The following is a 26221-nucleotide window of genomic DNA, read 5'->3' as shown; positions in this document are numbered from 1 at the left end:
AATAAACTACTACTTACTACATGTACTACTATTCCTACTTTACAGTCTTTCACTTATCGCGGGTCTTCAGGTTATGGATCCCCTGCGATAAACGAGGGACTACTGTACATATTTAATGTATCATAAATAACTTTTAAGTGTCTGTAACATGCATACCTACAAATATAAAAATTGAAAAAAAAAAAAAAAAACCCCAAAAAACCCCAACATCTTAATATTTAAGAAATTTGGCATAAAACATGATTTTACACATTTTGATTTTACTAAACATGACATTTTAACTGACTCTGGTCTCTTTAAATTCACCATGCTGAAGGTGATTTGATACACAGCTAGCTCCTGTACACATGAGTTATGGTTACTCTGTGCACCCCGCAGTGTGTGAGTGCATGCAGGTGCAGGGGTTGATGCGAGGCCAGGACCAGAGCAGGACCACACAGAGCGGTGTGGCTTGTTCCTGCAGTGAACGGTCGAGGAGGAGGGGAGTTCCGGTATCTTTGTTGTGAAATTGGTGTGCTGAATATCTGACCTAACCTCAGCAAGTCACACACGCACACGTCATATACACACATTGTCCTGGGGTTACACACACTCCCAGTAACCAGGCAAGCAGTTAGTAAACAGATCAGCAGTAAAAAGCCGAGGCAGAGTGGGAGTTACCTCACACGAAGAGCCTTGCGTCCGGTAACTTGGTACTATTTTGAAGGTTATGCTTCCTCTCATGTCTCTCTGTGGACACATACCATTGGTAGTTTTAGCTTCAACACATGACCTAACAGCACTGTGATGTGAGAAGGGACTAACAAGTGTTAAACAGAAATAAAAACTTTCGCAGACAAACAAAAACCTGTCTGTTCATCCTGAGAGAGCACACTGACATGACAGAAACGTAGTGAATGTCTAATCTGAAGCTGTGAAATACAAGTTTCTCTGGGCTCTCAACAACCACACTATATTTTATAATAAAGTTTATACTGTTACATTCTTTCTTGATGGACCACTTCCCTCTCAGACTGCAAGTTTATTTGTGGTTCCTACGGTTTTTAAAAGTTACCAGCTCATCTTTTGTGGAACCAACTTTCAGTTTCTGTATGCGAGACTGACATCTACTTTTATGACCTGACTTAAGACGTTCCTTCTTGATAAATCCTATAGTTATGGTCAGCTTGGGTTTCCTCAGCTATCTCTTATTATGCTGCTTTAAGCTTAGACTGCTGGAGAACATGCTGACTACATTTCCTGCTCCTATTTTTTGCGGTGTTGTTTTGTCTAATAGAAAGTGCACCAGGATCAATCTTTCTGTTTGCCTTTCTATTTCCTGTTCTCTCAACTCCAAGCTATCCAGGACAGATGTTGGTCCTGAGCCTGGTTTTGTTGGAGATTTCTTCCTGTTAAGGGAAGTCATTCTTTTCCACTGTGTCCATTACACTTTCTCAGGATGGAGGATTGAAACAAAGTAAAGATGTGATGCAGTCTGCTGGCTTCATTACTTTTATTAGGTGGTTTCATCATTTTCTGTATATGAATGTTTCGTATTATATTAGGGATCGAATGACTGGAAAAGGATTTGAATCTTAATCTGAATTAGATTTATGATTTGAACTTGCTTTTCCCTTTGATGACTTATGTTGTGGATCAGCATTAGATCAGATTCTTGTGGCCCACTGTCCTGCCTGTTCTAGATGTTTCGCTGCTTCAACACACCTGATTGAAATGCATGAGTTGTTGACAGGCATCTGCTAAACTTGATATTTGAAGTAAATAATTTAAATATTTGGATCTGGTGTTTTGAAGCAGCCCCTCTGCAAACGACCATCAGCCTAAACCACCTTCTTCCTGAGGTCTGAAACGTTCAGTGGCCTAACACAGATCACTCACCAGCATCTTCTGCAACTGCTCCACTGTCTGGTTGGCCACACTGATGCTGTTGATTTCCCTGATCTCATCTCCAACGTGCAACGTTCCTAAAAACAAATAACAAATTAGATGAGAATGGAAATGTAAAACATAACGACACTATTCTTGTCATCAAAGAATGTTGGTTACGTTTCATTATCCCCTGATGCTTTTTCTGCCCCTGACATCAGCAGAGGAAAGCATCGTCTGTCTCACGTGATAAATTAAATGGATGTTAATTAACAGGACAACACCATTATGTCATAGGCACACAGGAAAATGCTGTTTATCTTCAGCTATGATTAATATTCCTTTTAAACACTGGTAATTTAAAAAGACCTAAACACTTCTGTCTCCTGAAAATTTAAAGTCATAATAAAAAGTTAAAGACCTAAAATTCTTTGAAGAAATGCATACTGCCTTCTGACAAGCCAGAATGTTTAACTAAGACTCCCTTGCATAGACAAGGAATGGAGTTCTATCTGTTTTAGCCAAATATTGCAAATGACATCCTGTGTGATCTCAGGTGATAATCTGAGATATTCTGAGATCTGATTGCATTTGAAGTATGTTTTGTGAATTAATCAACTACGTAGGGGCGGCTGTGGCTGAATGGTTAGAGCAGTCGTCCTCCAATGCGAGAGTTGGGGGTTCGAATCCACCAGCAGTCACATGCCGAAGTGTCCCTGGGCAAGACACTGAACCCCTCATAGCCTACGATGTGTGTACCATCAGTGTATGAATGTGATCTAAAAGCACTGGTTAGTCTCATTAGAATGATTTGTTCAGTTAGCTTTGTAGAGATATAGAGTGCTTTATGAATGGGTAAATAAGGGCAAAGATTGTAGTGTAAAGCGCTTTGAGGATCTTGAAATAAGATATCCATCCATCCATTTTCTTCCGCTTATCCGGGGTCGGGTCGTGGGGGTAGCAGCCTAAGTAGGGAGGCCCAGACTTTCCTCTCCTCCCCAGCCACTTGGGCCAGCTCTTCCGGGGGAATCCCGAGGCGTTCCCAGGCCAGCCGAGAAACATAGTCCCTCCAGCGTGTCCTGGGTCTTCCTCTGGGCCTCCTTCCGGTGGGACGTGTCTGGAACACCTCACCAGGGAGGCATCCAGGAGGCATCCTAAACAGATGTCCAAGCCACCTTAACTGGCTCCTCTCGACGTGGAGAAGCAGCGGCTCTACTCTGAGTCCCTCCCAGATGATTGAGCTTCTCACCCTATCTCTAAGGGAGAGCCCAGACACCCTACGGAGAAAACTCATTTCAGCCGCTTGTATCCGAGATCTCATTCTTTCGGTCACAACCCAAAGCTCGTGACCATAGATGAGGGTAGGAACGTAGATCGATTGGTAAATTTTAATTTTAATTTAATTTAATTTAATTTAATTTTAATTATTGCGCCGCTCAAGGTGGCTGCATGTTGGAGCAGCTCTGTTACTTTCATTCTGAGATTTTGCTTTTGGAAACTTTAATTCCTCTTTTTCTGGATGTAAATCACATTTTTTGGATGATTGTTTCCTCTGGTATCGGATGCTGTGCAGCTGGAAGGATTTTTACGGAAACTTTTTTAGTTTTGGACATTTGTTATGATGCGTAACCATGGCAACAAGGCAGTTTCTACAACCAACAGCAGCTGATTAACATCTCAAAAGCTCAAGTAATATCTCAACTACAGCCCTAAATTTCAAATGAGTTGAAAAGGATGTTCTGTGGACGCATTTTCATCTACCTGCCAGGTGTGCTCGAGTGCCTGACCACTGAGATCCTGGAACTAGCAGGAAACACAGCTCATGACAGCGGAAGGACAGGATCGTCCATCAGCACCTACAGTTGGCTGTCCGCAGCGATGAGGAGCTCAACAAGCTGCTGGGAGGAGTGGCCATTGCCCTGGGAGGATTTCTGCCCAACATTCAGGTGATCCTGAAGCCCAGGAGGTCAACCAAGTGCAAGTAAATGGATCAACATCTGCGGCCAGTTTTTTCAGATCTGCTATAAGACGGACCATCACAAGAGATCCTTCCCGCCCACAACCATCAACATCTAGAACAACTCTTTTATGAAACAAGGAAAATGAGCTACAACAACATTTAATTTCCCTCTGGGATTAATAAAGTATTTTTGAATTGAATTGAATTGAATTGAATTGAAATTGAGAGCTTCGCCTTTTGACTCAGCTCTCTCTTCACCGCGACAGACCTGTACAGCGCCTGCTTCACTGCAGATGCTGTACCTATCCGCCTATCGATCTCACGCTCCATTTTTCCCTCATTCGTGAACAAGACCCCAAGATGCTTGAACTCCTTCACTTGGGGTAGGACCTCCTCCCTGACCCAGAGAGGGCACTCTACCCTTTTCCGGCTCAAGACCATGACCTCGGATTTGGAGGAACTGATCTTCATCCCGGCCGCGTCGCATTCGGCTGCGAACCGCTCCAGCGAAAGCTGTCTATCATGACCTGATGAAGCCAACATGACCACATCATCTGCAAAAAGCAGATACGCAATCCTAAGGCCACCAAAACGGATCCTCTCAACACTGTGGCTGCACCTAGAAATTCTGTCCATAAAGGTTATGAACAGAATCGGTGGCAAAGGGCAACCTTGGCGGAGTCCAACCGGGAACAAGCCCGACTTACTGCCGGCGATGCGGACCAGGCTTTGACACCGGTCATACAGGGACCTAACAGCCTGTATCAAAGGGCCCGGTACCCCATACTCCCAGAGTATCCCCCACAGGGCTCCCCGAGGGACGCAGTCGAACGCCTTCTCCAAATCCACAAAGCACATGTAGTTGGGCAAACTCCCACGCACCGTCCAGGACCCTGCTGAGAGTGTAGAGCTGGTCCAGTGTTCCACGGCCAGGACGAAAACCGAAATAAGATAGAAAGGCGCTATATAAGTACAGTCCATTTATCATTTACCATTTACTCCAAAATACATTATGGCAAAGACTGGTTAATCCCAAAGATCCAGTCCCCCGGCACAAACAGATTAATATTGTGTATGCTGTTCAGTGTCAAAAGGGCTGTGATCAGTCTTACATCGGGGGAAACTAAACAGCCACTGGCCAAAAGGATAGCCCAACACAGATGAGCAACACCATCAGGCCAGGACTCTGAGGTCTACACTCATCTCCAGGCCAGCGGTCACTCTTTCAGGGATGAAGATGTTCAGTCAGCCCCCTGTGAATAGCAAACAGCCATCAGGGTGCTAACAATCCATTGTTATGCTGATTGTCCTCCTTGATCATGTGGACAGCTAGTTTTGGTTGTCAGCAGCAAACTGGTTGATCCACTCTGAGAAGGTGTTATTTAAAAGATTGAGCTGAATACAGCTCCTCAGGCTGAAGAAGTCTTTTGGATGAAAGATGAAACGTTTCTACAATTTTTTTTGTTTATTTTTTGAACATCCAGAGGACCTGACTTAATTTTTTTTACCTGGATTATTGAGAATGCATCAGGATAATCTCAACTACACTACATCAAATTTTAGCTCAGTATGTTTTAATTTGACCAAGTCATTGCCATTTCTGTATGGGCTGCATTAGCTTTGTGGATAAGCTTGTAATCCTGGGGCTGCCAGTTTATGCTTCCTTTTTTACTTTTAATGAACCAGATAAAACACAGAGTTGCTGCAGCGTAGTGCATCTGCTATAGATGTCCTGTTTTCGGTTATGCCAGCGGTAGTAAGCCCTAGCAAGCCCCAAAGTGGCTGATTCTTCAGCTTGCATGCATGTGAAACTATTGACTAAATACTTTGTAAGCAAATCAAATGTGTTTTTGCTCTTTACTTTTGGAGTAAAATAATTTTGTTGGATGAGATGAGATACAGAACCCAACAGCACTGTCCAACCGAGAAAGATGGACCTCGTCAAGGATAAGCTCCACCCCCGTTGGAGAATATTGTTCATCCAATGTAAATGTGATGCATCATCTTGTGAATGGCTATAAAATTGGGGGAGTGGTGGCGCAGAGGTTAGAAGATGGGCTTGTGATCGGAAAGTCTCAGGTTCACCTCCCGGTACCGTCAACATCAAAATGTGGGTGGAAAAGGTGAAACACCCACACCTCCCTCCACCCTCATTTGCCCCACTCTGGGCCCCTGAGCAAGGCCCTTAACGCCCACCATCTGCTCCATAAAACAGGTCTCTCTTGAAAATGAGTTCTCGTGGCTCAATGAGACTACCTGGATAAAAAAAGAGTAAATGAAAAAAAAAAAAGTAAAGTATAGAGATAGAGCCAAAATCAAATAATCAAAAAACATTACAGAAAGGATCTAACAAGGTTGAGTTAGGTCTTCTGGACGGGTTCTTCTATGTTGAAACATTTGCATTATTTTATGATACGATAAATATGGGGGGACGGCACGGTGGCATAGTTGGTAGAGTTGTTGCCTCTCAGCGAGAAAGTTGCTGGATCGAATCCAAGCCGGTCACATTTCTAGGTGGGGTTTTCATGTTCTCCCCATGCATGCGTGGGTTTTCTCTGGGTACTTAACAGACCAAAAACATGAGAAAAGTAATGAATGCTTGTTTGTCTAGTTTGTCTCTATGTTAGAGCTGTCATTTCTAACCTGGACCCGAAACCCAGGCCCAAAACCCGAATTTGGGCCGGGTCGGGTCATAATAATGTGCTGGATGGGCGGGCCAGGTCGGTGTTGAGCTTTTAATTGTGTCAGCGAATCAGCTGCGATCCAATTGTATGGCAACATGGCTTGCCATACAGGCACCAGTCGCACGTGGCCATTTGACCACGAGCGACCGGCCTTGAAAGAGGTAAATTATTGTTCACTTAAGCTTCAGATGGGACTACCGGTACTGTCAGGAAGCAATCCATCACCCAAATGGACATTCAGCCACTGCACTCATGGGACGCACGTGGCCTGATGACTCATACAGGTGAGATCCCAAAGCAGGTGTCAGAGAGCAGGATCCATGTGTGAATAATGCAGAATGCAGGCAGAAGCAGGAATTTAATTCGCTTTGACGACCATGAAAGGGCAAACACCCACTCAGCTCTGATCTTCTGCCCCCTTTACTCAGCCGCGCTCGTCCCCGACCGTTAACAACTATATAAGCGGTCAAAGCTCACTTCAACACTTGCTCTTGTCAAGGGCGGACACATTTCTCCTACTCTCCCTCTCCACTTCGCTTTGTTCTGTCCTGTCTGTGAAACTGCTTGGAGCCTCTCTTCTACAAATCTTCTGAATCATAATTTATGGATTTGGTCAGTTGGTCCCTCAATGCAATTGATAACATTTCTTTGAAGAGAAGACAGGTTTTAGGTGAGCCGATTTGTCCAGTTGGCACGCATGCAGTTGGATATCTCATCGACTTGGAAGACTTGATGATGTGTTTATCTCTGCTGTCATTCGTGGATTCGTGGACACATATATAAATGGATTTATGATAACTGGTTCCTGCTTTTTGAATTTGGCTGGTTCCTGGTTTATCTACAATCAAGGAAGTCGTCGACAGCAAATTTAGACCTGGTCAGGTTGCTTACCTTACGATGGCTTGGTTCATGCCTCGAGCACCCAGACTCAATTGCTTTTGGCAGGATGGATCAGATCTTGGGGTTTACTCTCAGGCACAGTCCATTGGTGTGGCCATTTAATTTGGATGTTTTGGAATCAAGTGCACCAAAACAGACTCAAGGTAGATGTCATTAAAGTTCTGCCTGTCCCAAAAACAATTGTGTTTATCTGAATTTGGCTCCCTCACTGGCCTTGACAGGCTATCTTATCTTAATTTGTCTGGAGGTTTTGTAAACCTGATGCACTGCCCCTCCCTCCCCTCCTGCCGAAGAATTCCACGGACTTTTCAGAGGGGCCCAGCTGAATAAACATTTTGTCATCATTTCAGGACTCTTTGGAATTGTCCTTGGTTGTCCTCGACACACCCAACGTGTATACGGATCTCTCCAGAGGGAACTATTTGAACTGAGTGATTTTATCTGAACTCTGCAGTGCCTCTGTGTGTTGTTGCATGAGAACTGGTGTAACAACGGGACAATTATAGACAATCACTGTTCCCAAGACCTTGAGTACATGTCCGTGAGATGCCGACCTTTTTTTCTACCGAGACAGCTAACAGTTGTGATAATTACTGCTGTGTATATACCACCCGATGATAATGTAAATACGGCGTTCTCTCTCCAGCTGAACACCATCAATGAACAGCAGCAGGCTCACCCCAACGGTGTTCATATAATTGCAGGAGATTTCAATAGGGCTAATCTGAAGACTATACTCCCAAAATTCTACCAGCATGTCAAGTGTTCTACTAGAGGGGAGAACACTCTGGATCATGTTTACTCAAACATTAAACATGCATACAGAGCCATACCCCTCCCCACCTCGGGCAGTCAGACCATCTTTCCCTCCTGCTCCCCCCAGCTTACACCCCCCTCAGATGCAAAGCGAGGCCTACAACAAAAACTGTTACAACCTGGCCTGGTAATGCACTCGATGAACTACAGGACTGTTTTGAACAAACTAACTGGGACTTATTTGAACATCAGGAGATGGAAACATACACAGGAACGGTACTGGACTACATCAAGTTCTGCATCGGAAATGCGACTATGGTCAAAAACATTCGGGTTTACCCCAACCAGAAACCCTGGATTCAGGTTTGCACACTCCTCAGAGCCCGCGATGCTGCCTTCAGGTCAGGTAACAGAGCTCTCTACCGAGCTGCTCGAGCCAGCCTGAATAAGGGAATAAAAATCGCAAAGGATGACCATAAAAGGAGTATAGAGTCCCATCTGTCCAGTAATAACTCACAGGAGGTGTGGAAGGGCATAAAAAACATCACAAACTATAGAGGTTGTGAGGTGACACCAGGAGACCTGAGTGCATCACTAGCAGAGGAGCTAAACTGCTCCTTTGCACGCTTTGAAGCACCACAGCAGCACTCATCTGATCCAGCCCTGCCCCCACACCCACCCGGTTACTGCACTACTCCACTCACTGTACGGGAGCATGATGTTAGACGTTTGCTCCAATCAGTGAACTCCAGGAAAGCTACTGGCCCAGATGGAGTACATAGCAGGGTGCTCAAAGCATGTGCCCTCCAGCTCGCTCCCATTTTCACCAAAATTTTCAATCTCTCCCTGGCCCAGGCAGTCATCCCTCCCTGCTTAAAATCTGCAACTATCATCCCAGTGCCAAAAACGCCTACCATCACCAGCCTGAATGATTACCGAGAGCGGCTCTCACTCCGGTAATCACGAAGTGCTTTGAGAAACTAGTTCTCCAGCACATCAAGGACTATCTCCCTCCGAACTTTGACCCCTACCAGTTTGCATATCGCACCAACAGGTCCACAGAGGATGCTATTGCAGTAGCTCTCCACAATGCGCTGAGCCACCTGGAACAACAGCACAGCTATCCTGATACATGCTCAATAATCCAGGTAGAAAAATCCAAAAAAGTTCAATCTGGTCCTCTGGACATTCAAAAAGCACAGCACAGCTACGTTCGAATGCTCTTTGTGGATTACAGCTCGGCCTTTAATGCAATCATTTCAGACATTCTTATAAATATATTGGACAATCTCGGCCTCCCCCCCTCACATGTGCCTGAATAAAAGACTTCCTAACCAATCGGCCCCAATCTGTAAGACTTGGTCCCCACCTCTCCTCCACTCGTACGCTGAGCACTGGCTCCCCACAGGGCTGTGTGCTGAGCCCCCTGCTGTACTGTCTCTACACCCATGACTGCAGCCCGTCCCACAACAACCACCTCATCGTCAAGTTCGCTGATGACACCACAGTGGTCGGACTAATCTCTAAGGGAGATGAGACATTTTACAGACAGGAGGTCCTGGAGCTAGCAACCTGGTGCTCAGAGAAAAACCTGGCTCTGAATATCAAAAAACCAAGGAGGTAATTATTGATTTCAGGAAGCACAGCACCAACCTAGACCCCCTTTACATCAATGGCGAGTGCGTGGAGAGGGTTCACACTTTCCGATTTCTTGGTGTCCATATCTCTGCTGACCTTAACTGGAAACAGAACACCACAGCGGTCATCAAGAAGGCTCAGCAGAGACTACACTTCTTAAAAGTACGTAAGAAGCACAACCTGAACACCAAATTGCTGTTGACCTTTTACCGCTCGTCGATTGAGAGTCTGCTGACATACTGTATCTCAGTATGGTACGGCAGCTGCACCCTGACTGACAGGGAGAGGCTTCAGAGAGTAGTCAAGACAGTACAAAATATAATTGGCTGCCCTCTCCCCTCCCTGATGGACATTTACACATCACACTGCCTCAACAGAGCAGAAAACATAATCATGGACTGTTCACACCCGGGTTTTGAACTGTTTGACTTGTTACCTTCAGGGAAGCACTACAGGTGCATCAGAACAAGAACAAACAGATTCAAGAACAGTTTTTTCCTGAAAGCCATCACCACACTGAACTCACACATGCACTGATTTAATAATCTAACCTCCCAAACCCCTGGACTTCTATTGTGCAACACTACTGACATTTCATACTCTCAGTCACCTTAACTACCTCGCTAATAACCATAATGTGCAATATAATTGAGAAATACTTGTATTTTTTACTTTCATAGTGCTATTATATCTATATTGCGTTACATTTTTTATATTTTTAGTGTGTGTTTTTCTTAAGCATGTTTTTTTCACTGAAAAAAGGAGTGGCTCTTAATTTCATTGTGCTCGTGTGAAATTTTTTCATCATCTTGCTGTTAACCTTCAAACAAAGATTAAGCGCGTGTTAGGAATTTATTTAGTCTCAAAGTAATTATTAGTAAACAAATAAATAAAAACTTCTTCTTTTGGCTGCTCCTTGCGTTAGGGGTCGCCACAGCAAACTAAGTCGCATGAAGACTTGGCAATTATTTTTACGCCGGATGGCCTTCCTGACGCAACCACACATCACCGAGCTACCACAGCCCTCTGTGTGGAGCAAAGAGCTGCTATCTAGGGCAACCGGAGGAGCAGATGGTGGGGGTTAAGGGCCTTGCTCAAGGGCCCAGAGTGGGGCAAATGAGGGTGGGGGCAGGTGTGGGTGCTTCACCTACCCCACTCACATTTTTGATGTTATCAATACTGGGAGTTGAACAGGCAGTCTTCCAATCCCAGGCCCACCTTCTCTAACCTCTGCGTCACCACTCCCAAACAAATAAAAACACCAACCAAAATGAAAAATGTGGCAGATTTTTCCTCATAAGTCATTCTGAGAACTAAATAAAAAAAGTTCATATTTGTAAAACCAAATAAAAGAACTCATGAAATACATTAATTTAATGAAAGCTACACACAGAAAAATGACAGATTCATCAGTGAGTCATGCTCTGTGAAGCGTTGTTGATTACATATTTTTTCTGCACATTCATCTTAAAAAAGATAACTATGCAATGTATTTATAGTTCTATAAAGTCTTTTATAAAGTTTATTTCATAAAGCAGCAGAAATACTAAAACTGTACCTTGCCTGTGGATCATTCCTCCGTGCATTATCCTTGCAACAATGCAATGGTTGGAGTCGTTCATCTTCAGCGTGATGCCCTGGGCAACACAAATACATCTTGGATCAGTGACCCACGGCCAAAAGTTTCACTGTCACAATAGTGGCCGCACCAATCAATCAGCTGCAGACTAAAACTAAAAATCTCTTTTTGCCATTGTCAATAAACACTGTACACTTTGCTGTAAAAATTGTTACGGAGTGAAGAAAACTTGAAGTTGGCTGTACGAAAAGTCTGTAGGGAGTTTCAAAATAAAATCAGATGAAGAACAAAAGGTGTGAGAGGCAATTAAAAAATTATTTTTATGGCATTATTTAGTAGATCTTATAATCAGAAGGTTTTTATTTATAAATACAGGTGAAAATACAAGTTCAGCTTTCCTTAGGAGTAAAAGAGACTTCACCAGATAAAAGGATGGCTGACTGGACTTTAGAAAAGTTGCTCGATTTCAACTTTTTGAGCTTCAACCTCCATTAGTCATGAAAATATTTTTGGAATAATGGCAGCCTGTTGGAAAACTTTGAGCCAAAGTAGGGTAAATTTTCCATCAAGGAAACACACAAAGACTGCTGTTACAGATGTCATGGTGTCCATTAACAGAACAAAACACGAAAAATGTCAAATTAAATTTGTTTTTTTTAACAGTTTAAAAGTAAAGCAGATATTTTTCCTAACAAACGTTAAATTGGACACAACTGCAATTTATTTTAAATGAAAGTTTAGAAGAAAAAAAGAGATTATTTGCAAATTTACAAGTAAAATAATTTGTTTGGTTGATTATTTCTTTGCTGTAACAATGCTTATTGGTAATTCATTTTATATATTCCCAAAAAGTATGTTTATTTTCCTTGGAATGGCGCCACATCTATTATGAAAATGCATTTATGGGACAAACAGCAAAGTTGAGTAAGTAAGCTGCACTCATGGAAACTTGCATGATCTTTGATAATGCCAGACAGCTTATTCTGCTACTGATCTTAGCAACCAGTGGACCCATGGTCTGGGACTGAACTCTATCCTGCAAGATGACAACTCTCACCCCTACAGAGAGGGGTTTGTCAGAAACTACCACCAGAATTGGCAGTAGAAAAGAGGTAATGGTCTGCTTGCAGTCTTGACATCAACCCCATTGAAGACCTGAGAGATAGGCTTTGGTGGGCTGTTCATTCCAGAGTGACCAACACAACTACATTGGCTAACTTGTGACAAATGCAGACTGAAGAGTGGAATGCCATACCACTTCATTGTGTGACCAAGCTAGTAAGCAGAATGAGAAGGAGATGCCAGGCTGTTGAAGCTGTGTATGGTTCTTCCACATGCCACTGAAACCCGTGACTGATAAATGAATAGCAATTTTAAATTGGTAATGTGTCTCATTTCTCAAGACTCTAATAATCTAATCCAATAAATAACACAAAATAAGTCAAAGGCAGAATAAGTTGTTTAGCATTGCCAGAGAAAACTTGGTAAGTTTTTCATGGGTGTAACCTACATACTCAACTCTGCCTCTCAACCCACAAATGCATTTTCCTAACAAATGTAGCACCCATATAGGACAAATAAACAGGCTGTCCAACAGCATGAGGTTCATTGCCAAGAGGCAATGCTACAACAAAGACCAAACAAAAATTCCCTTACGTTTTATGCTTATAGTGCTACGAGAGGTCTCTTTCCACACTTGGAGGAACAAAGATCTGTAAACTGGTGTAGGTTTTTTTGATAAAATGTTTTTTTTCCTCATAAAAATCATGCTATATTCAGAAAAATAAAATATTAAATTGAAATAGAAGTAATAAAAAGCAGAGCCCGACAGATGCATCGGTAAGCCCGATATTTTAGGCCGAAATAGGCATCTGTATTGGTGATAATTGGACCAACACTTCTAATTTTCACCCCTAAAATACTGTGAATGAGCTGTGTCCTTACTTGCAAATGGCATAATTGTATTGTACTGTAATGTACTGTGGACTACTTTCATGTCATGGCCATGCTGCACACGACTCAAACACATCCAAAGCAGGGAACAATACGTAGCGTATTTTGCTGAACAGAGCATGGTAAGTTTATTGTAACTGATCTGTAAAATTAAAAAAAAATCAACAATAGGAAATTCTCTTCAATCCTCCAACACGCTACAAGTTAAGCTAAAAGTTAAGCTAAAAGTTAAGCTACAAGTTAGTTAGCAAGCTAACATTTAGATAACCTAGTATAGGCCTTGTTACACTTTAACCAGAACAATAAATCTAACATAGAGGTAAATAGAAGCAGGGCAGCCGGCTCGGGACCCGAAAGTCCCAGGTTTGATCCCCGGTCACTGCACACCTCGTGGTGTCTCTGGGCAGCACACCTCATCCCCAAAATGCCCCCCAGGCACTTTCAATAGCTGCCCACTGCACCACCTGGTGGTGGATGGGTTAAATGCAGAGACTAATTTCATCATTGTATGGAAACATACAGTGATGACACTGTGTAACATTATTATTATTATTATTATTATTATTATATATCAGTGTCATCCTGATGCATGCTCGCTCAGTGTTAGTAATGTTATCTTTGTCATCCTCAATGAAATGCATTGTTTGTCTGAAATCTTTACTTCTCTACAAAGAAAAAAAAGTAGCTGCAGTCAATACTTTTATGTATGCTATTTGTAAATAGTATTGGGAAATACTATTTGTATGCTTCCTTTTATAATTGTCTACTATTGACTTTGTTGTCTACTGTTGTCATCACTCTTTGTTAGAATCAAGTCTCTCTTGTAAATGAGTCCCAAAGGCTCATTGGGATAAACCTGTATAAATAAAGGTTGAATGGAAAAAAAAACCTACAAAGTAATTAGACCTTCACCATACGTGACTGACTGTTTAAACAATGAACATGGAAGGTGTTTCTTTGTTTAATTTATAGTTTTGTAACACACTTGATAACTTTATGACTAGTGGAGTATAGAAAATGTGAAGGCATGTTAGGAAGACTGCTTCAAGACTTCAAGTGTCAAAACAGGTTTAAAAGTAGCTGTTTACTTAGATTCTTGGGGATAGACAAAGTGAAAAAAGTTTCAGCCAGTATATCATTTATTGGCATTACTCCCTCCGGTGATAGCCAACATTTCTATATCAGTTGGGCTCTAATAAAAAATAAGTAGAAAACTGTTATTGATCATATTTATTTGTCAGACTTTTGCTCAGCTTTCTATTTGTGATTACGTACCATCGGCTCGTCTGTGTTTTTCTGGAACTGGACTAGACGCACTCTGGTGACATTCTCCAGGTCCATGTCTCCATTGGCGCTCTCCGGAGAGTCTCCGTTAAGGTATGGTGAGGTGGGTGGAGGGGTCACCCGCAATGCCTCGTCACTGTAAACTTCATGGGCAACCACGTCGTGGGTCTGCAGCAGCGCCTGTGGCCGCACAGAGACACACAGAGAACAGGAGATTTGATGGCAAAGTTGCTAAAGTGAAAAGGCTGCCAATGTTTCACAAATAAACAAAACGCAAACTTAAAGGTGGAAAAAAGTAAAAATATATGTATTTTTGTAACTCTATGAATCATGGACAAACTTCCATGTTAAATGTGATTTTGAGGTTAACCTGAACAAGAGAACCTCACAGAACACACACAGGTTAAGGTGAACTTTCTCTCTCCATTTTTATAAAGGTTTAAAAAACCTACGAAGAGTAACTACTTCTTTATTTTCTCTTTACCACCCAATAGATTCTTGTTCTGATTGAGAGCCAGAGAGTCAGAGTTCAACTAAAAAACAGTTTGTTCAGGTTCTATTGTCCAATTCCACCTCGACCATGATAATTACTGGTCCACAGCAAAAAAAGAGAAGAACTGATTACATTAACTGTTGCAGATTATTTTTATGTATAAAAATCTGATGTCAAAACTAGCATATGCAGTGTTAATCAAATGTGCCTCTTGTGACAGACTTTGGTACACAACTTTTTTATGTTTGGGAAGATAAATAGCTTATTTCACAAAACAATTCAAAGCCTGACCTGAGATGTGATTTTACTATCTCTGTGCAATTTATGAATGAACCAAGATGGCATCGGGCAGTTGAAGTCAACTTGCTGTTGTTACTCCTACGAGTCGCCAAGAGAGGCAGTGACAGAGCTGTAACGGTTGATATAAAAAATGACAAACCTGCATTGTGTTTCAAGGGCATTATGTGGTGATGAGTCTGTTTGACCAGCCAACTGTGGGATTTAGAAAAGGGGATGTCCAACAAACCTTTTATGTATAGTTCTACACATCAAGGCTCTCCACAAGTCTATTGCTTTTTTGCTGATTTCATTTATAAAGTTTACAGTGGTTTACGTAGGATGTGGCTACTCCACTTGCAGCTGAAAAACAAGCTCGTCTTTGACAGAAGCCACTTGTCACATATGTGACACATGGAATGCATGGAACAGACAATACAATGGTTTTATGAAATTAATCAACTTTTAACAAAGAAAATACATTGTGACTTTCTTATAACACAACTTAAACCATTTATGTTTGTGTTGTGTGTTTCCTTGACTGATGAAGCCTTCTGGATCGAAGGCGAAACGTTTCAGCACAAAAAAAGAAAATGTCCAGAAGACTTGACTGAAAAATGTTGGATTGTATACCTGGATTATTGAGCATGGACTTTGTTGTTTTCAACCAGTTTGACATGACTGTCAACAAGGAAGAGGGCCAGCAATGGAGGAGGGGGTGTACCAAAGAGACCATCTTAACACCAACCAAACTGGTTTGTTCCACTTTGGAGTAAACTGTTGGGGGAAGAATCAGTTTTGTTGTGTGTTTCCTTGACTGATGAAGCCTTCCGGATTGAAGGCGAAACGTTTCAGCACAAAAAAAAGAAACTGTCCAGATGACCTGACTGAAAAATGTTGGACTAAACCATTTATGTTTAAAAAAGTGCTCCTGAAAATCTATTTGAAGAGCCACCCCATTGATCCCCTTCATTACAAAAACAGTTGAGACACCCTGACCCTCTGGTATGAACATGCAAAATGTAGGGGTAGCTATGTGCATCATCTTATGCATTGCCACTCAAATCATGACCACGTTGCCAGATGGCTGCAAATGCAGAAAATGCAGAAAGACGAGGGGCTGACTGCAGGGACCCAACAGAGTTTGGTGCCAAACTGACCAGGTGAGACTTCATCTTCGTATTCAATAAAATAATGGGTATTAATAATTACCATCACCAGTTACATTAAATTTTGTGTGGACAATACTATAAAAACAAAAACAGTTAGATTTTACCCTAATAATAAACCTTGGGTCAATAAAGAAATTAAGCATCTTTTAAACCAAAAGAAAGCAGCTTTTAAAGGAGGAGATTTGCAAAAGATGAGGGAACTAGAGAAGGAAATAAGTTGCATGATTAAGAAAGTTAAAATAAATTATAAAGATAAAGTTGAGAGGGAACTGAGTAATGGCAATGCAAGAGATGCCTGGAGGGGACTGAACGCAATAATGGGGAGGAAATAAAAATATTCCCTTCAACACACTGACCCTTTTCGTCTTGCAAATAAATTAAATGTTCATTATTCAAGATTTGACATCCATGACTTCAGTGATGAGATTGACTCTTTCTGTGCAGCCTTGACACCAACTCCTGTGGAATTACAGGAGAAATAGGTAGTTTTGATTTTTCAGAACATCAATCCTCATAAAGCAGCTGGGCCAGATGGGATTAAAGGAAGGGTATTAAAAGAATGTGCCACACAGCTGGGTCCTGTGTTCAAACAGATATTTGAGTTGTTCCTTAACACTAGCTTTGTCCCACAAGCATGGAAAATGTCAACTATTGTCCCAGTGCCCAAAATATGCAAAGGCACTGAATGACTTCAGACCAATTGCCCTCACATCTGTATTATGCAAATGTATGGAGCGCTTAGTGAGCAGAGAACTCGTATGTTACAGCTGAGCATATGGACCCTTTGCAGTTTGCCTATAGGACTAACCGAGGTGTGGAGGATGCCACTCTCTCCCTCCTCAACAAGGTCCATAATCATTTAGACAACCCAAAGACATGTTCACATATTATTTGTGGACTTTTCATCTGCTTTTAATACGGTTCAGCCACATATACTTTTAAAACGCCTATGTGATCTAAATGTCAGCAGCCATCTTGTGTTGTGGATTAGCAATTTTTTAAGAGGAAGACCTCAGCGAGTTTGTGTTGATAACACTCCAAAAAAGTTCAATCTGGTCCTCTGGACATTCATTTTTTTTTGAATGTCCAGAGGACCAGATTGAACTTTTTTGGATTTTTCTACCTGGATTATTGAGCATGCATCAGGATGTTGATAACACTCTATCTGACTGTAGGATCTTCAGTGTTTCCCCTAGTTAACGTGCCATGGCGGGGCGCTCATCTCATCCATGATTTTTGTTGACGGAGGGGGAGACGTCTGAGCGCAGCTTGAACCAACAGTTTTTGAGGAGGGGGGTGGGGTTCAGCTTTAGAGAAAAGGCAATGTGAGTGATGCCTTTAGCTTTATAGCTAGAGAGCCTGTATTTCATGCAGCTAGCTTATTGGTATGTCAGTGCCGGGTGTTGGGGGGCAAGTTCGGTTTGTTAGGCGGGGTGCTCAGTTCTGTTGACGTGGTGGGGCACCTCGCTTGTATAATGGTAGGGGAAACACTGGTCTTGAACACTGGTGTTCCACAGGGTTGCATACTATCGCCTCTTTTATTCTCTATATACACAAATGAGTTGCAACACAACAGTGAAGATTTCACATTAAGTATGCTGATGACATTGCCCTAGTTGCTGGTCTGAAAGACATCAATAGTCCCTCCTACTCCCAGCTCATAGACCAGCTCTCTATCTGGTTTGATGACAGTTTCCTGGCCCTTAATGCCAGTAAAATCAAGGAACTTTGTTTGGGAGGTAGATGGGGAGCAGCCAGCACCAGACCTACATTTAGGCCTTCTTTTATTAAAGGGCAGGAAGTAGAGCAGGTGGCTGATTTTAAATACCTTGGAACAATAATTGACAACAAGTTGACCTTTGAGCCCGACACTGACTATATTTACAAAAAAGCCAGACGTCTCCACCTTCTGTATACGCTAAGGAGCTTTAATGCAAGCAAAATTACTTTGCAGTTGGTGTACAGGTCACTGGTTGAAAGTGTTGTTTCATTTAATATTGTCTCATGGTATGGGAACCTCCTAGCCAGAGACAGGAACAAGTTGTCCCGTGTGGTCAAACAAGGTAGTAAAGTCATTGGTCTTCAACAAATGACACTTACAGACCTGTACAGTCAGGTTCTGGAAAAAAAGGCAATACAGGTTTACAATGACCCAACTCATCCACTGCAACCATTATTCAGGTTGGTACCATCTGGTAGAAGACTGCTGGTTCCTTTAGCAAAGAAAAATGGGTACAAAAAGTAATTTTTTCCCTCTGCGGTGAATGTACTTAACAAGGTCCTATTTAAACGCAGCCTCACATAAACTACTGTCTGCTGGGATGTTTTCATATTTTAATGTATCATGTATTTTAGAATGGTTTTAACTGAATGTTTTTAATTGATTTAGCAAAGCTTGGTTTTAAAGTTTTTAAAGTTTTTTAATCACATTTTTATTTTGTTTTTATAAGCCAGATGTCAAAGACAAATCTCCATTTTATTGAATGTTATGGACAATAAAGTTGATTGATTGATTGATTGATTGATTGATTGATTGATTGATTGATTGATTGATTGATTAAGGGGTAAGGTCTCACTGTGGAGCTGAAGGGGCTCGGATAGTGCTTCTTTGTTTCAGAAAATCCGTGCCGAGGCCAACGTACTGACTGGGTGAAAGACTCTTAGTCAGAAAGGGTTGACCTGAAATGCTGGGGACTTGAGGGAACTGGAGATACTAGCTTGGTCTGAAGGGTCCAAGGGGGGCCTTCGGTCTGACAGGAATAAATTCCTGGGCAGAATTGCCTTGACTGTTGGGGCAAGAAAACAAAAGAGGTGTTGAGTAAAACCAAGAAGTTCTCAGTCACCGAAAGTCCAACACTCTGGGACACAGTCCAATGGCATTTCATTGAACTCCCTTTTGCCTTAACAGGCTGTGGCGAAAACAACAGACATTGCAAACTGTTGTGGCAGGAAAAGAAATAAGGGGAATCGTTGGTTACGTACTGTAACCCCAGATTCTATGAGTATAGGCGTAGCCCTTTAAGGCTGTCGCTGGTGGGTTTCATCCCGTCGCGCGAAGCGCAGCACTGAAAACTTTAGTCCACGCCCACATGCTGTGTGGGCCTCACCCGGTCAAATAAATTATGGTGAGACCGGGTAATCGGCTCCCAAATAGCTTTTTCTTCAGCCATTTAGGAACTAGTGAGGCCCAGAGCATAAAGGGTTACGCCTATACTCAAAGAATCTGGGGTTACAGTATGTAACAACGTTCTATTTCGTATAGGCTTCGCCCTTTAAGGCTGTCGCTGAAGGGTTAAAGGAGAAGCGGGATGTAGTCTATGCCTCATTGGGTCCATTCAGACACAATATGAAGCGCTCGCTTGCACCCAAAAACATTTCATCACTCAGCCTTCTATGTGCGTAATTACGCGCACCTTGCACAGAAGCGCACTGCATAATTACGCGTTCCATGCACAGGAGTGCCCTGGAGAGAAGAGTTTTCGACGGGGAAAAGGCTGAAAGCAGTCCTGCTGCCGAGAGTGGGGAAAAAACAGAGGTTACAATTGTAACCGTGTAATAGTGAACAGAGCAGATCAAAAGCTCTTCAATATGAACATATTAATAATGAATGAACTGATTAATAATCAAATGAACTGATTGGTAACAGTAGTCATGAACTGAGTAGTAACTATAAAAACAGTAGTCACAAACTTGTGACTGATAATAAATATCTCACTGTAATTGCATGCAGTCAGATGTGAGTTTAAACGAAATTCCATGAAAACAGTAAGATTAATTCTGTTAGGACGCTAAGAACAGAAGGGGCCATGGAACAAGCCGAAACATCACGCAGATAAAAGCGGATAAATGAACAAGGCGATGACCAAGTGGCCGCCATACAAATATCCTGCATTGTCATTCCATTATGCAAAACTGTTGAAGATGCGATTCCTCTGGTGGAGTGAGCTTTGAGGTTCTCAGGAGGCTCCAAGCTTCAAAAATGGCCTCACACAGCCAGTGTGACAGACGCTGAGTGGATAACGGGCGACCTGCAGAGACGTCTCTATTATGCACAAACAGACGCTGGGTCTGACGCAGTGTGGCCGTGTGTTATGTAAAATGCCAGCGTGCGCACAGGGCAGAGGAGATGAAAAGATGCTTCTTCTTCTGACTTAAGAGGAGGAGGATAAAAACCCTCCAATGTTATCATTCTCGATTTAAATAAGCTTGTGATGTTTTTAGGCATAAAAGCTGGATTAGGTCTCAATGCAGCTGAGCTGCCATCAGATTGACTCCTGAGGCATGACGGGGCAACTCTCTTTGCTGATGTCAACGCCAACAACAGGGCTGTATTAAGTGACAGGAATTTAAGTGAAACCTGATCTAAAGGTTCGAAAGGAGCTTTGATCAGGGCTCGCAGAACCATAGTTAGGTCCCACTGTGGAGCTAGTGGGCACGACACCGGTCTGTGCCTCTGTACACCTTTTAGAAAACGCTTCATCAGCGGATGATTAAAAACTGTTCTGTCACCGAAGCCTTTGTGACAGGAGGAAATCGCTGCAGCATATGTTTTAATTGTGCTGAATGCTAGATTTCTGTCCATCAGTTGATGCAGAAAGGACAGCACTCTACCTAGTGGACATGAGATGGCCTTTACACCTTTCTCCATGCACCAATGCTGAAAAGCTGTCCACTTTGATGTGTACAACGCTGTGGTGGAGGCAGCACGTGAGTCTTGGATTGTGCACACCACTTCCTGAGAGAGACCCATCTTCTCTAAGCGGATCCGCTCAGCGGCCAGACCCAAAGGTGCTGGCCTATTTCTGGGTGACTCCTGATCGCTCCTCCTGCCTGGAGGAGAACGTCGTCCCTGCACGGAAGTTTCCACGGTCGACCCGATAACAGACGTCGCAGATTTGGGAACCACGGGGCGCTCAAGCGCTCGGGGGCTACAAGAATGGCTGACATTTCTTCCTCCCTGACTCTGTTCAGAAACCATGATATTAGAGGGACCGGAGGAAATGCGTAAAGGAGCAAGCTGTGGGCAAAGAAGTCCACTCCTAACGGTGGGTTGTCCCGTGGGCACAGTGAGAACCACAGTTGACACTGGGCGTTCTCCCGTGTGGCAAACAAATCCACTGCTGTTCTGTCAAACCTGCTCCAAATCCGAGAAATCAGCTTGGGATGGAGACTCCAGTCCCCATGGCGTGGACCGACCCTGGACATTATGTCCGCTCCTCTGTTCAGGGCACTGGGGATGTACACTGCTCTGATGGAGAGCAGGTTTTTGTGTACCCAACACAACAGCTGCCTTGTAATGCATAACAGTTGGGCTGAATGCTCGCCCCCCTGACGGTTTATGTAAGCTGCAGTCACTTTGTTGTCTGTGTGGATCAGAACATGTTGATTCTGCAACAGGGGAGCAAAATGCTGAATCACATTCCAAACTGTGAGACATTTCAAAATGTTTATATGAGCTGATGTGTGAGGTGGCCACAGCGCCCCCACTGCCTGAGACAGGCACGTTCCTCCCCAGCCTGACAGGGATGCGTCTGTGAAAACTGAGACGTGTGACGTAGGTCTGCTGATAGGAACTCCCTCTGACAGAGTGAGAGGGTTTCCCTAGTGCTTCAGGTGGGTTCCCACGGAGGGGGGCAAAGAGATCGTCCGCCTCTTCTGCCGTACCGGATCTATACGCAGGCGAGTGAACTATCTCTGAAGGCGTCTCATGTGGAGTAAGCCCAGCGGAACCACAGCGTGAGCTGATGACATCGTTCCCAACAGTTTCATGATAGAGACGGCCGTTACTACTCTGCCGGGTTTTACGCAGCGGAGCTGGTCCTTTAGAGTAGAGGATGACATTTTTTCGGGAGTACCGCCGGTCACGTAATTCCGGCCGGATTCCGGCGGGACCGGAGTCAATCTCATTATAACTCACGTGACCGGGACATGACCGGACTGAAAGCTAACGGGAGCAGACAGGAGTGGGAACCGACCAATAACCAAAAATTAAAATGAAACAAACAAACAAATAAACGGGCGCAGCTATTTTGTAGTTTTCTTTCAGTAAGCCTTCACTTTAACACAAGTCAAAAGGACTACATTTCCCAGGAGTCCAGTGTTCGAGCCATAGCTTTTCACCGAGAGGGGAAGGAGCAGCGAGCGAAGCGGTACCGAGTAACTGAAAATAGTTTGCAACGCAAGGTAAGAAGTAACTGTCTGTCTATTAAACTCACAGAACAGGCAGGAAAGTGTCAAATAACCCTGAACTTCACAAGAGTTGTGTTGGTGCTGTGCTGCTTTAAACTTTAGTCTCAGCTGTGAGGAGCTGCGAGGAGTCGGGACTTTGTTTACCGTCAGTAAATGAACACTCAAACAGCACATTTTTCTCCACCTTAAAGGGCGAAGCCTATACGAAATAGAACTTATAACCAAAGTTGCCTTAACCACTTGTGGTGAAACAGAGTGGGCTGACCCTGAAACGTCTACATGAGTGCATGCATCCCTTCATAACATATAGAGTACCCCATCCCTTGGGATATATCAGAGTTACATGATGGGCAGTGGATAAATTCAAACAACTCCTGGTCCCCAGCAAACTCCACAGTGAACCTTATGAGAAAACATTTTGGTTAAAAGTGTGTATGTGTACTGACAAGGTGAATGACTGAAAAGAAAAATGAGGCAGAACCAGACTTTGACTAAAATCTGTGGCCTTAGCAGCCTCCACAAGGTGAGAAAGAATGAGGAAATGCTTTTTTTGTGTGTGTGGTTATTTTTAGAGATAAATTGAGTGACAACGAAAACAACCTGCTATGCTTACGGTGACCCGAGGTCAATGGGATGAGACAAGAGGGTCAGGCATAACATAACGGATGACAATCACAGCCCTGAAGCGTGAAAGCTTATGTCATTATGACATGAACTGAAGTGGCTGGTAACTGGTGGAAATATAGTTAAACAAGGTTAGATTTAGTTTTGAGGCAGGAGGGTTTTTACTCTGTTGATTACCCAGATCATTTGTGTTGATGAACAAACAACCTTTATTTTAAACACTTGTGAGATTTATACTTTTTAGCCTTATGGGAATAATTGATAAAGAGAAATTGAAAAGGATCTGTAAATTACTAGGAAATGTTTTTTAACCTGGGTTATAATTTGATGAAGGAAAACAGAGAAAATGGCTGCAGGTCACCTTTCTAAGGCCTGTAATGTGAGAAATAGTTTTTAAAGAAAACATGCATTTATGGTGCATTCACACCAGCCCTGTTTAGTCCGCTTTAATCGAACTCTAGCTCGTTTTCCTAGGAAGTCCGGTTCGTTTTGGGTGGTGTGAACGTGCCATCGAACTCTGTCACGGAACAAAAAGGCGAACTCTGGCCCAGGCTAAAACCTAGGTCTCGGTCCGGTAGAAGAAAACTCCAGCACGGTTTGAGTACAGTGTGAATGTAATCAGACCGGGCCCTGCTCCACAACCATGAATGGAGTACAGTGCAGGGTAAACAAACACGCATTTCTCTTACCTCATATGGAGCCATCAGCTGTCTTGTGTGAAAAACAATATTCTCCATGGTCTTCTGCCTCATCTTCTACTCATGCTGAGTTCATTTTTGAAAAATGACAAAATATAACTCCTAAAACTGCTAAAACTTGATGCCACTCCGTTTTTGTTTTTATTTCCAGAAGAAGAAGAAGAGTCTTCAGAGGTTTTTGTGTCGTTTCTTTCAGTAGTTCTTGGTGCAGCGCCATCACAGGCTAATGGGGGAACACGTTGGCTCGAACAGGTTGGCTCGACTGCACAGTGCAGTGTGCATGCAAACGCACCAGCTCAAATGTAAACAAAATGTCATGAATATTGGTTCCCAACCCAACCGAGTCTACCGGACTATCAGGTGTGAAAACAACCTTAGTTGGCTGTGAAGTGCCAACTAAATGAGGTGAAGTGATAAAAATAATAATAATAATAAAAATAATGTGGCTGTGGCTGAGTGGTTAGAGCAGTTGTCCTCCAATGCAAGAGTTGGGGGTTCGAATCCACCAGCAGTCAAATGTCGAAGTGTCCCTGGGCAAGACACTGAACCCCTCATAGCCTCTGATGTGTGTCCCATCGGTGTATGAATGTGATAAAGCACTGATTAGTCTCCTTAGAAAGATTTGTTCAATTAGCTTTGTAGAGATCTAGTAGAGTGCTGTATGAATGGGTAAATGAGGCACAGATTGTAGTGTAAAGCGCTTTGACTATCTTGAAATAAGATAGAAAAGCACTATATTAGTACAGTCCATTTACCATTTAATGTGTTATGTATTGTCATCATTGTGTGTTCTCATACAATGGCGCTACCTGGTGGTGGATGGGTTAAATGCAGAGACTAATTTCGCCATTGTATGGAAACATACAGTGCTGACATTGTGATGACATTATTATTATTATTATTATTATATAAATAAACTGAATTGAAATTGAATTGAAATTGGCTCTCTGCATTTAACCCAACCATCACCAGGGGGTGCAGTGAGCAACAATTGAAAATGCTCGGGGAGCATTTGGGGAAAGGGTATGCTGCTCAGACACCACGAGATGTGCAATGACTGGGGATCGAACCTAGGACTGTCAGGTCCTGAGTCTGCTGCTCTGCCTCTACCTGATCTAGAGGTGATGATGGACCTGTACCCCCTGTGCAAGTCATGACAATACTTACCAGCCTTGACCTGTTAGTTTATGGTGATAAGTTAAATGTTATAGAAGGAGGCCCCTGAAATCAGGAGGAACCCTTTAGAATTTGCTTGCAGAGAAGGAGACTTTAATCAGTCCATCACTGTTTGTTTGCTTATTCACTGAGCTTTCTTTGTGTGTGGAGGTTTTAGTTTTGTCTTTTAGTTTAGTGATTAAAACTCACAATATGTTCACTGTTTTTGTTTGATGTGCACTGCATGCATTTATACACATTCAGTTATTTTTTGTGAAGTGCTATGTGTTGTCATCATTGTATGTTTCCATACAATGGCAAAATTAGTTCTCTGTATATAACCCCTATATATATATATATATACAGGTCCTTCTAAAAAAAATAGCATATTGTGATAAAGGTCATTATTTTCCATAATGTAATGATAAAAATTAAACTTTCCTATATTTCAGATTCATTGTCTACCAACTGAAATATTTCAGGTTTTTAATTGTTTTAATACTGATGATTATGGCATACAGCTCATGAAAACCCAAAATGCCTGTCCCAAAAAATTAGCATATTTCATCCCACCAATGAAAGACAAGTGTTTTTAATACAAAAAATGCCAACCTTCAAATAATCATGTTCAGTTATGCACTCAATACTTGGTCGGGAATCCTTTTGCATGAATGACTGCTTCAATGCGGCGTGGCATGGAGGCAATCAGCCTGTGGCACTGCTGAGGTGTTATGGAGGCCCAGGATGCTTCGATAGCGGCCTTAAGCTCATCCAGAGTGTTGGGTTTTGCGTCTCTCAACTTTCTCTTCACAATATCCCACAGGTTCTCTATGGGGTTCAGGTCAGGAGAGTTGGCAGGCCAATTGAGCACAGTAATACCATGGTCAGTAAACCATTTACCAGTGGTTTTGGCACTGTGAGCAGGTGCCAGGTCGTGCTGAAAAATGAAATCTTCATCTCCATAAAGCTTTTCAGCAGATGGAAGCATGAAGTG

General features: G+C 42.7%; 1 protein-coding gene across 12 annotated transcripts in view; it reads right to left on the bottom strand.

Moving 5' to 3' along the window:
- The window catches only part of caska (calcium/calmodulin-dependent serine protein kinase a), a 406103-nt gene that overhangs the window by 30876 nt on the left and 349006 nt on the right, over positions 1 to 26221 (bottom strand). For all 12 annotated transcript variants that reach the window (XM_037687081.1, XM_037687083.1, XM_037687082.1 and 9 more), the window contains 4 exons: positions 14612 to 14800; positions 11363 to 11441; positions 1879 to 1964; positions 661 to 729 (listed from right to left, as the gene is read on the bottom strand). In XM_037687081.1, the coding sequence (XP_037543009.1) occupies positions 661 to 729; positions 1879 to 1964; positions 11363 to 11441; positions 14612 to 14800 (423 nt within the window). The remainder of the gene's footprint in view (positions 1 to 660; positions 730 to 1878; positions 1965 to 11362; positions 11442 to 14611; positions 14801 to 26221) is intronic.

This window comes from Nematolebias whitei, chromosome 13, assembly GCF_014905685.2.
Source record: "Nematolebias whitei isolate Nwh7 chromosome 13, NemWhi1, whole genome shotgun sequence".
NCBI classification, from domain to species: domain Eukaryota; kingdom Metazoa; phylum Chordata; class Actinopteri; order Cyprinodontiformes; family Rivulidae; genus Nematolebias; species Nematolebias whitei.
The sequence above is the reverse complement of the archived record's forward strand: the minus strand, read 5'-3'. Positions and strand labels throughout refer to the sequence as shown.